This window comes from Nycticebus coucang, chromosome 4 (genome assembly GCF_027406575.1).
Source record: "Nycticebus coucang isolate mNycCou1 chromosome 4, mNycCou1.pri, whole genome shotgun sequence".
NCBI classification, from domain to species: domain Eukaryota; kingdom Metazoa; phylum Chordata; class Mammalia; order Primates; family Lorisidae; genus Nycticebus; species Nycticebus coucang.
The window spans coordinates 106,492,959-106,504,753 of NC_069783.1; the positions used below are offsets into that span (position 1 = coordinate 106,492,959).

Below are 11,795 nucleotides of genomic sequence, written 5' to 3' on the forward strand. Positions count from 1 at the left end.
TGTTTTTTCAGTTTTCCTGTTTCTCAGTCTTAGGTTCATTTCTGTCATCTTGAACACCTGCTTTAAGAAGAGACTTGAAAGCGTAGAAAGACATTGTTGAGAAATGTGAACAAGTTAATTAGGTTTTAGTTGCCAACTTACGGTTGAAAAGGCCTTATTTTCAAGTTGGCCGTTTCTGAGCAGGGCTTTGGTCATTGCTCTTCCAGCTGGGAGGACCACCACGGATGAGGAGCTGGAGGAGATGCTGGAGAGTGGGAAGCCTTCTGTCTTCACTTCTGACGTGAGTGTGCTGTGTGCTCCTGCGTAGGGACATTTATCCTTCCTTCCAAACCAGTCATGAGTTCATTTATATTCCCTTCTATTTTTGTCTTCCAAGATTATATCAGATTCACAAATTACTAGACAAGCTCTCAATGAGATTGAGTCTCGTCACAAGGACATCATGAAGCTGGAGACCAGCATCCGGGAGTTGCATGACATGTTCATGGATATGGCCATGTTTGTGGAGACCCAGGTGACTACAGGCGTCTCCGCTGCCTGAGATGCGGCCAGTCATGTGAAGCGTTGTGTTGATCCCACTGTATCTGTGAAAGCCATTATTTTAGATCCAACTCAAAATTCAAAAGTTGATATAGCATTATATGTAATACTTGAAATGCTGGAAACATTAAAATTTCAACAGGGACTGGTCTGGATAATTAAAAATATTTTTATATTTTAATTTTTTTAGACACAGCGTCTTGCTCCGTCACCTAGGCTGGAAAGAAGTGGCACAATCATAGCTCACAGCAATCTCCAACTTCTGGCTCTAGTGATCCTTCTCCCATGTAGCTGGGACCACAGGCATGAGCCATTATGCCCAGATAATTTTTTTTTTTTTTTTTTAGAGACAGAGTCTCACTTTGTAGCTCTTGGTAGAGTGCTATAGTGGTCACAGCTCACAGCAACTTCCAACTCTTGGGCTTAAGCAATTCTCTTGCCTCAACCTCCCAAGAAGCTGGGACTACAGGCGCCTGCCACAGTACCTATTTTTTTTGGTTGTAGTTGTCATTGTTGTTTGGCAGGCCTGGGCTGGATTTGAACCCACTAGCTCTGGTGTATGTGGTTGGCACTCTAGCTGCTGAGCTATAGGCACTGAGCCATGTCCAGCTAATTTTTAAAATAATTCTTTTGTAGAGACAGGTCTCAAACTCCTGGCCTCAAGCATCAAGTGATCCTCCTATCTTAGCCTTCGAAAGTGCCAGGATTTTAGGCATGAGCTACTGTGTGCCTAGCCCTGAATAATTAAATTATGGTGTCTTGGTGTCTTATAGGTCAGTGTTTGGGGCAGACATAAGGCAATATACACAATTTTTTTTTTTTTTTGAGACAGAGTCTTACTCTGTTGCCCTTGGTAGAGTGCCATGGTGTCACAGCTCACAGCAACCTCCAGCTTTTGGGCTTAGGCCATTCTCTTGCCTTAGGCTCCTGAGTAGCTGGGACTACAGGTGCCCGCACAATGTCCGGCTAGTTTTTTGTTGCAGTTTGGCCGGGGCCAGGTTCAAACCTACCACCCATGGTATGTGGGGCTGGCACCCTACTCACTGAGCCATAGGCACCGCCCAATATACACATTTTTGTTTGTGAAGAATTTATAATGAAATGTATGAACATTTGTGCTAGAACAAGGTATTCTTAAGGTAAAAGATATAAAAAAATCTTACATCTATATATGTATAAATATATAAATAAACACAAACACGTATGTGGCATGAACTGGGCTGTATAAAATAGTATTCACAGAAGGAAAGAAATAAACAGTATAACAGTGGGACTATGTGAATTTTAGTTTTCTTCTCTAAATATATGTATTTTCAATTTTCTGTAAAAGTGTATATTACAGTAGTAATTAGGAGAAATATCTAAAAGAATATACCCCAAAGGAACTCACCTGTGACACTGAGACAAAATCGTACATCACATGGTGCTGTCAGGAGGTGGGGAGACCTTTCTGAGAGAGCTGAAGAGTTAATTTAAGTTAAAAAACATATGTAAAATTCAGAGCAAAATAAAGGATATCTGTTAGGTGTGTGGACATGTTCACCCTTGCTCTTTGACTCCAAATAGGTCCTCCTGAGTTTTCCCGAGCACTGTGTGAGGCTAGGACTCCATGATTTGTGGCATTGGTGTCTGGGTAGAAACGTTCACCTCAAATCAGCCAGTAAGTCATCTCCTTGGCCTTCCTCTAGGAAGGTTCCAGTCTGGTTGGCTACTTTACAAACTTGGCTGAGTTGTCCCAGGTGGGGTAGGGCGCTCTTCCCCATGGCATCACTCACCATCTAAAGAGCGCTTGACTGTGAGGGGCTGTATTGTGGAAGTGTGTGTGGGTAGCTCAGGCACCGGGCATTTGTCCAAGGAAACTTGACAGCCACACAGGGTAGGACAGGTTCGTTCCTCTCTGGAGTGGGCCTCTTGCCATGGAGGACCCAGGAAGTAGAGAGTACTCTACTTTCTTTCAGAAAGTATTCCAAAAGAAATCAACTAGATATAAGAATAGTAGATTATTTTTATAATTAGTTAAGAGTTTATGATTGTTCTAGACCAAATGCATTGGATTAAGTTCCATTAGAACAACTGCTGTGTTCTTAGCTTTGTCACATAGTTTTGTCTAGCCTGCTGTTAACATTGAGCTACATTGACTCAGATAATGCAAAGTGTGTGAATAGCCAAAGCCTACTAGTAAGTTTACATTTGCGGATGTGTAAGTTAACTATCCGTCCTTCTTCACTGCTTTCCTGTTCACTGCTGCAGACTCTGTCTGCCGGGCACAGAGGACCAGGTACTGTGTTTTCTCCCTAATACTTCACTGTTATCACTTCAGTTTACATTTCTGCTCATTAATTTAGTCAACTTAGTGGCAGATATAAGCTGTCCCTAGTTTGCTGATATATTAACGAAATAATAACAATTTTGTACCTCTTAGATATCATTCTTTGTCTACTGTCTGTGCATAACAGTAAATATTAGTTTCACCTAAAGCTCATTGCCTCCCGCCATGTTCTCATCTGTAAGACGTGTTCACATTAAAGCATATCACAGAATCATCTGGATATGCCTTTAATTACCAACATTGTTGCCCATTCCTTTTAGTTCTTTTTAAAATATAAATTGAATTTTTATTACTTTGATATTTGGTGTATTATAAGTGGTCTCACTTTTTATTTTCTGTAAATGTGAAAAAAATTCAGTATCCATTATGTGTACTGTGTGTTTATATAGAAACCCTGTTACATGGTTGTCTTAGGATATGTAATTAAGTCATTTGAAATGTCTTCTAAGTTTGAAACTTTTCATTTTAAGGGTGAAATGATCAACAACATAGAAAGAAACGTTATGAATGCCACAGACTATGTTGAACATGCTAAAGAAGAAACTAAAAAGGCTGTTAAATATCGCAGCAAAGCAAGGAGGGTGAGTTTGGCTTTAAAGAATTAGGATGTTTTTCTTTTCATTTGGTTTCAAGTTGTACGTTAATTCAAGGCTGCCTAAAAGGTATTTTAAGAAATAAGGATTCCTTCAGTAAATGTTTTATTTTAAAACTTTAATAATTTTTTTTGCTAAAAATTTTAAAAATATTTTAAGAAAATTATGTTGAGTATAAATGGTTCTATAGTCTAAGTGATTAAGGCCCTCACAGCCCCAAGTCCATGCTATTGTCCTTGTAGGGAGTTTGAACTTCAAGCTTTGTTCCTTGGGCCATTATGTGGAGGGAGTTACAAAAACCAAAGGGATTGGAAATTCTCCTAAATTTCCAACCAAGAATGTTCATTGAATAAAATTGTTACACATTTAAGTTCTTTATTTAGGTTATTTGTGAATTCTTTGGTTTGGTGGAAAGAAGAGAATTATTTGAGACTGTAGACCTAAAACCTTCCATAGCATCCACTTAGAGAGATTCTCGAAAGAATGGAGTCTTGCTCAAGGTCCACACACTTTGCTTTCAAAAGAGTTAAGGGAATTGTGTGTATGTGTTTTAAATTAGGGCCAAAATTTAAAACTTATTTTGACTTAGGCATTTTATCCTATTGCCTCTGAAACTTGAGAGAGAGGTTTTTCATATCGTCACCTCCTTTTATTAATATGCAGGGATGCTGAGCATGGTGTGAACTTTGTGAGTGACCTTCAGTGTCTTTATCTGAATTTTAAGAATGTGGTGTGTGAGTGAAGGTTCTTTCAAAAAAACTATGAAACTACAAATTAAGTTCTAAGGGGCCAGGAAACTCTCTGGGAATCTTATGTGTCCTTGCCTGAAAGTCCTTCGTTCTCCCTGCAGTGTGGAGAAGACGGACATGTGCCACCAAGTAGCTTCTGGAGTGCTTGTCACCCACTCCTTCCTGAAGAGGACTGTGCCTTTCTTAGAGGCTGATGGCTCAGTGCAGATCAGGGGATGTTTCCAAGGTGTTAGGAAAAATCAGAGTCGGGTTGTATGTGCGTGTTCACCCGTGAGTAACAAACTGCACGTGAGCATTCTCAGCTAGGACGCGTGTCTGGGCTGTTACATTCGCCCAAGAAGCACATTTCGTGTGGCCTTAGGCATATCTAAATATCTAAGTAAAGTATAAGTCATCGTTTCTCACATTATTTTATGTGATTGCTTCTTAAAATATTGATTCTTGGTGTAAGTTGAGGGGATAGTGATAAGATAACCTGTATCTGATGCTAAGCTTAGTTCTGGGCACAAAGTTGACTTTCATTAAAAAGGGCAGCTCCCTTTCCTTTTTCCATGACCTAAGCATGTCAATCCAATGAAAATTTTAGTAAAAATTCTTTGGTTTTACTAAGAAGAAAGATGGTGGATATGATACATTTTCACTCTCACCCCACTGGCTTTTTGGAGGGCGCTTGGAGTCTGCACATCCCCAGCGTATAACCTGGTCCGAGACATGATGCCTGCCTCAGAGGGTATCACCGTCTGTTTGATGAAATGCCTGGTAACCGAAGCCACCAGCTGGTTCCTGTGCCGCCACTGCCGCACGCGTGCCTACTGCATCTGCCCCACACACTGGTCCTCCAGCATGTCCTGTGCTCGGGCCCAGTGGAGCTGCTTGTGGCCTCAGGGACCAGGCGGCGCCAGTCGGAAGGTTGCCTCCTATATGGTGTTAGGAGCACCAGCAGCACACAAATCAGAGGCACAGGCCGCCTCGAGGGCGTAGCAGATGGGGAGCCGTGTGTCTCAGTCCATCAGAAGGTGTCAAGATAAATGATCGTGCTTCTCCCCGTGGATGAAACCTACTGCTCTAAGGGTTAGATAGCAATTTATCTCCAACTAGTCTGACTTTATTAAAAGTCGCTCTTTTTGAGAACTAAAAATTGCCAAACAGGATTAAGCATATGTCCTATAACTTAGACTTTACAATGAGTTATGGATCGTTTTATTTTAAGTGAAGGATGTCTTTTAATGTGGCCAGGTGAAATTAACCAATTAACCATGATACAATCAGCTTGCTTTTCTTTGACAGAAAAAAGTGGATAATTGTTGCGGTGTCAGTGGTTCTGGTTGGCGTAATTGCTCTGATTACTGGGTGGTCGGTTGGTGTCAGTGGTTCTGGTTGGCATAATCGCTCTGATTACTGGGTGGTCGGTTGGCAGATGATGGTGTAGAGAGCGTCACTGTGCATGCCTGTCTGCCGGCCTGGCAGGAAGTAACTAATTAATTCATTTACTTACTAACTCTCACAATTAACCAATAATAGTGCTTGCCCAATTTAAATAGACTTAAAAATAATAAAATTTTACTCCTATCACTTCAGGGTAACAGTGTGGCCAGCAACAGTGCTCTGGTCTCTTCGACCTTTTGTTTTCAGTGTGGGGAGACCATTTCACTCCTTCCCTTTGTTAAATGCCGCAGCCGTAGCAGCAAAGATTAATTCTCAATTGAAAAACTAACATATGATAATTTCTCTCTCAGATTTTAACTTTTAGAATAATTGCAACAACTGAAACAAAAACTATGTATTTTTTTGGTTAGTATAGTTATCAATTCTTAATTAAAAGATTCTGAATATAAAAGATCTTCAGTTTGTTTCAAGGATCATTTTTTGTCTGCTATGTGAGTATCACCTTGCCTCAAACTTCAATTGATGTTGAGTTTTCCTTCTGATTTTCTTTCTTTTTTTTTTTTTTTTCCTTCTGATTTTCTTATGCGTGGGGCTTAGCACTTAAATTGGAATGCTGTCAGGTATATTAAATGTGGAAGTACCAGTTATGTCTTTGTAAGTGTCTGTCAGAGTAATCATTATGACAAGAATACTGCCCTGTGTCCCAGGGTGTCTGGATTGGGACAGGCTGTCCCTGATTTCGTTCTTGTGTGTGGATGCGACTACAGACTGCATATGGCAAGTGCAAGTTTCAAGACTGCTTTTCAGTCTCTAAGATGTATTTCTGTTACACTTACCAGTTCACGTGAGAAGCTTTTGAGTCAGTGTCCTGATGTTTATGTGAGCCAGATGGCACTTGAAATTATTTCAGTGGCAAGCTCTGGGGCATTCTTTTTGTAAGCTTCCAGTCTTTGGAAGGCAGAGAGCACTCTGAGCACTGGTTTTATTTATTTATTTATTTTTATTAAATCATAGCTGTGTACATTGATATGATTGAGCACTGGTTTTATTAGGCAGAATGTTTATATGTCTTTCCTAAATCTATCTTCTTTCCTCTGCTGACAAAATGGACTATGTGATTTTTTTCATTGGTATAATGGAATTTTTGAATATTTTTGTAATTCTTTCTAAAATATGCAGTTTCTTTTACCTAGTGGTCATAATATGGTTAGTTTAATGTGGTTTCACTGAAGATAAAATTACAGTTTTTAGCATGGATGCAGTGAAGGGCACTGCTTTTCTCGGGTGCAGCTGAGTATTGATGTTGACTAAAGAAGCCTCCTCTCCGTGGTCTCTGGAGAGTGGGGCTTGCGCCTGTGTGCCGGCCTGGCTGGCCATTTCAACCTACTTCGAAAGAATGGACATGAAATGATCTTCATTCATAAGAAACAGATCAGTACCGTATACAAAGGTATTTGGTGGTACCTCATCTATTGTGCATAATACAGTGGTACACTTTAAAACTATTAAGAGTAGAGTATAAATGTCTTACCACAACAAATAGTGAGGTGATGGTTATGTTAACAAGTGTGATGTAAGCTTTCCACATTGTGTATCAAATTAGCACCTTGTGCCCCATAAATGCCTTATGATTTAATAATAAAAAAGCTTAAATTTGTTTTTCTACCCTTTAGCAAATTGCCTTCCTATAGGTTGGGCACTGTACCCCCCTCGTCTGCCCTGCAGGATGGGCAGGGTGCATGGCTATTTTACAGAGGTGACCCTGATCCCTATCACATGGGGGGATGCTCTGTTTCATATGTGAGGAGACAGGTGGAGATTTATAGACATTGGTGATAGAACCATGACTTCAGCTCCAAACTGGCTTGACTTCCAGCCTATACTCTCTCCATCACTAAGGAGAAGACCAAGCTTTGGTTAGAACTGTCACCCGAAGATTAGACGCCACCTGATTCCTGTACTCCAAATGCCTTACAGTCAGTCAGTGATCATCTGAAAGCCGGAGGTGGCAGGAGAGCACACATATGAAGCAGCCAGGTGCTTGGCAGACACCAGAGCACACATCTAGGGCAGGCAGTTTTCTAAGGGGACTCCAAGAAGAGTGAGGGCACCTGTTGCCATCCTGGGAGGTATTACCAGCCAAAGGAAAAGACATTCCCCTAGAAAGGTGCTAAGAAAGGTTTATAGTAAACATTGAAGGAGGACAGTAGAAGGTTGAGGCTTTCCAGGGAGTGTTTGGGAGTACAGGATTCAAAGGAGCAGGGGGTCCCAAAGGCAGCTGCCAGGCTCCCTGAGTTCACTGTGGGGCCTGGCCTTGCTCCTCTCAGTTTGCTGATTCTGGCTCAGCATGTAGGATTTCTTAGATTAAAATGTGGCATGTTTTGTAACTGTAATGTAAAATGATGCTGGGCCTACATGTGCCCACCACAATGCCCAGCTAGTTTTTTTAGAGATGAGATCTCACTCTGGCTCAGGCTGATCTCAACTCCTGAGCAACCCACCTGCCTCAGCCTCCCACAGTGCTAAGATTACAGGAATGAGTCGCGGTGCTTGGCCTATTTTTGTATCTTTCTTCCCTTTTGTTTCAGACAACTGACCTGGAGTTGTGAACTTAAATGGAGCCTAGATTTCTTAAACCAAAGATCTAACTTTCAATTGTGTGACGATGCTTGTTAGTTGAAAAAAAATTTTAATGCTATATTGTGAACACAGTGAAAGACTGAGCTAATGTCTTGTTGGTTTCTTACATATATAGCTTCATCATGCTTAAATGTAAGAAAAGGGATAGATAGGGTTTTTTCAGCCAATGAGAAATAGTTTCATTTAAAGGTTTTGTTTTTTTTTAATTTATTTATTTTTATTGTTAAATCATAGCTGTGTACATACATTAGTGCAATCAAGGGGTACAATGTGAGGGTTGGGGCAGTTCTGGAATTTTATTATGATCAAGGAAAGTGCTTATTATGAGCTCACATGGTGCCTTTTCCTTCCAGGAGCAAATAGTTGTTTTAATGACACATAATTTGTTAAAGTAATTTAATTTAATATACATGTATCTAGAACTTAACTTTTGCCTTTGGAGTTTTCTGTTCCCTTTCCTTTTCTGTGATCTTAAGAGGTTCTTTCTTGATAATGGGCTTTTATTTTAAACTGTCTTAAATTCCAGAGGGATTTTGTTAGCAGATGATATAGTTGATTTCGATACATTGCAAATTAATATATTTTTAATCTTGCAGAAAATGATATTCATTATTATTTGTGTAATTATATTGCTCGTGATCCTTGGAATTATCCTGGCAACAACATTGTCATAGCAACCATATCCCAAGAGCTGTTTACCCTTGGAGACACAGACCACGCCTGCAACAAAATCAACATCCTGTCGCTTCATGAATGAATCTTAGACTTTGTGGCTTGGCGCTAGGTGCTAACTTTTTAATTAATGAATCCGAGGAGAAAGCACAATAGAATGAATGTCTTGTCTGGTGAAAACACCCTGAACAGAATGGATTTGATAGTGAACTTAAATGTCCTGGATTCTAAATAACACACTACAAAACCTTAACGATGTGAAACTTGTTTCCATGGCCTTGAGAAATAAGGAATTATTGAAAATTTCAATTTTTAAACTATTTCAGTGTTAAAAATGTATTTAAAATTTAATGAGGAATACTTTGTGTTATGAAACTATTAGATTTCAGGTCTCAGACTTACTTTCCTCCCCTTCTCCTAGCTAATATATGGTAAATAAAAAACTTTTGTACTATGTTTGTTTACTTCTTGTTTGCAGGAATAATTTTTATCACAGAACTGTTTTGTAAGATATCTGTAATTTTAAATGTTTATAAATTATTTAATATATTAACATCCTTAATTTACACCATTTTATATACTAAATATTGCCTTTTGAAAAAATAGGACGGTTCAGGTTAGAACCATCTTTGTACAGTTGTTTACAAAGTTTGCTATTGTCATAGAAAACATTGATTGGAAAGCCCTGCGTAGATCCTTGCAAGTGCCTTCTGTTTATATTGATCGATAAAGTTTAATTGCACCTAATACCCTTTAAAAAGTCATGTTTATTTAGCTCCAGTTTCTACCTGTCCCATCACCCAGGATAGTATGTAATTCATTACTGCACTGTCAAGACAATGGCATCTTCTTTGTTCACTAAATATAAGATTTATGTTTCTCTGTTTACGTTAACAAAGTCTGAATTTACGATGGTGATGAACCAAGATTTAGTACTCTCTAAACTCAAGGGAATTATTCTTAGACATTAAGTAATTCTTACAAATTTAAACTATTGTACAGATCACTTAAACGTTCTTGTTAAGTACCTAATATTCTGCTAAACTTTAAAAGTTAATTCCCAAAGTTTGTAGGGTTCTAAAATAATGTTTTTATTGCTCAATATTGTTTTTAGTATGATAGTATGATTTATTTTTAGTTCATAATATGTATGAACTAGAAAATGGTCATCTATTAACATAGTAACTAGTCAGAATTCTAAGTGAATATGTGAAGGATACCCCCCAAATAGTTAGTTTTTGTTACTCCTTTGTGTAATTATAGAGGCATATGACTATATTTTAGTATTGTTTGGTTTGAAACTAAAGTAGCTGTGATTGATTCCAAACAATTAGTGTGAGTAATATTGGGCAGTTTGGAAACTGTGTTCCTTATTCAATACTGTTATGAATTTCACTTGTTCATGACTTACAAATCCAGCTGCTTAGCTTAGGCCCAGTCTGTATTTAGCATTTCATTACTTGCTGGTCATCACTCTGCACTCAGAATTACTATAGGAGTATTCTGGCTCTGACACACACACATACATATACATGTGCGCACACACACAAATAGAACCCCCACAGTTGACCACCTCCCTACAGTTGACTGAATTTTCATAGACCATCGTGCACCACATGTGTATCAGTACAGTAGGCCTCTTATGTTGACCACCTCTGTATGTTGACCGGTTTGTTGTTGTGTCGTCAACTTAGTCGTTCTACTGTACATATACATTTGGTCTTCAAATAGCCTGTTGGTGGTATGTGGCTACTGTACATATATATTTGGTCTTCAAATAGCCTGTTGGTGGTATGTGGCTCACTGTTTTGTGATTAAGTTGAAAGTATAACTTGTCTTGAAGGATATTTAAGTGTTTAAAGATGGCGCTTATATTGATATTTTTGTTTACTTGCATGATCATGTCTGCTTTTGTGTCCCACTTCAAGTTCAATCCAATCTTATTAGTCCTCACCTTCTAATACTTCTCATTGTGTTTTTAAAAATTGTTCTTCTGGGCGGCGCCCATAGCTCAGTCGGCAGGGGCACTGGCCACATACACCTAGAGTGGCAGGTTCGAACCTGGCCTGGGTCTGCTAAGCAACAATGACAACTGCAGGTGTTGTGGCAGGCACCTGTAGTCCTAGCTACTTGGGAGGCTGACGCAAGAGAATCGCTTAGGCCCAAGAGTTTGAGTTTGCTGTGAGCTGTGATGCCACAGCACTCTCCCCAGGGCGACAGCTTGAGACTCTGTCTCAAAAAATAAATAAATAAATAAAAATAAAACCTTGTTCTTCCTAGGTGTGAAGTACTTACTGAACTTGTGTTTTTATAGTTAAAGTTATGGAAATGTTTTTTGATTTATATTTAGATATTTAAGTCAGTTATCAAAATGCCACATCTGTATGTCTAACCTCATATACCTACTATGTTAAATCAGAGTTTAAGAATGTATTTACAGATTCATTTTTTACTTTTTAAAAATCATTTCTTCAAATATTTCATGTTTACATTTAAAAAAATTTCCAGAGAAGCAAAAAAGAAGTTTACTTTCTGCCTTGTCATTTCTGGAAAGACTTTTGGGGAAATATTTTATTGCATATCCATTAATAAATTGTCACACTAAGAAAATTTTTGCGTGGCTGACATTGTGTATAATATGAGTGAATGATAATTTTTAAATTATTGTTATAAGTTTCTGTTGTTCATGGCTCAAGTGTCAATACCATGTGATAAGGAACTCACCTGAATTCTTGCTATTTATAACAAATGCTAATTCAACAAATTTGGGGTGTGTCTCAAAGTCAGTTGGTTTGAATTCTTATGCAAATTTTATGTGTTCTCATTAATATTTATTGGTGGGGGCAAGTCCTTTCCCACCATGTTTTGAGATATCTGTCCTCTATT

At 38.8% G+C, this 11,795-nt stretch overlaps 1 protein-coding gene across 7 annotated transcripts in view; it reads left to right on the forward strand.

Moving 5' to 3' along the window:
• Positions 1 to 11,558, forward strand: part of STX2 (syntaxin 2) — a 33,464-nt gene extending 21,906 nt beyond the window's left edge. For 3 of the 7 annotated variants that reach the window (XM_053589212.1, XM_053589217.1, XM_053589215.1), the window contains exons 7-9: positions 207 to 280; positions 377 to 514; positions 2,107 to 2,781. In XM_053589212.1, the coding sequence (XP_053445187.1) occupies positions 207 to 280; positions 377 to 514; positions 2,107 to 2,322 (428 nt within the window). In that variant the 3' untranslated portion in view covers positions 2,323 to 2,781. The other 4 variants (XM_053589214.1, XM_053589213.1, XM_053589219.1 and 1 more) reach the window with 4 other exon arrangements.
• The last annotated feature ends 237 nt before the right edge of the window (positions 11,559 to 11,795 follow it).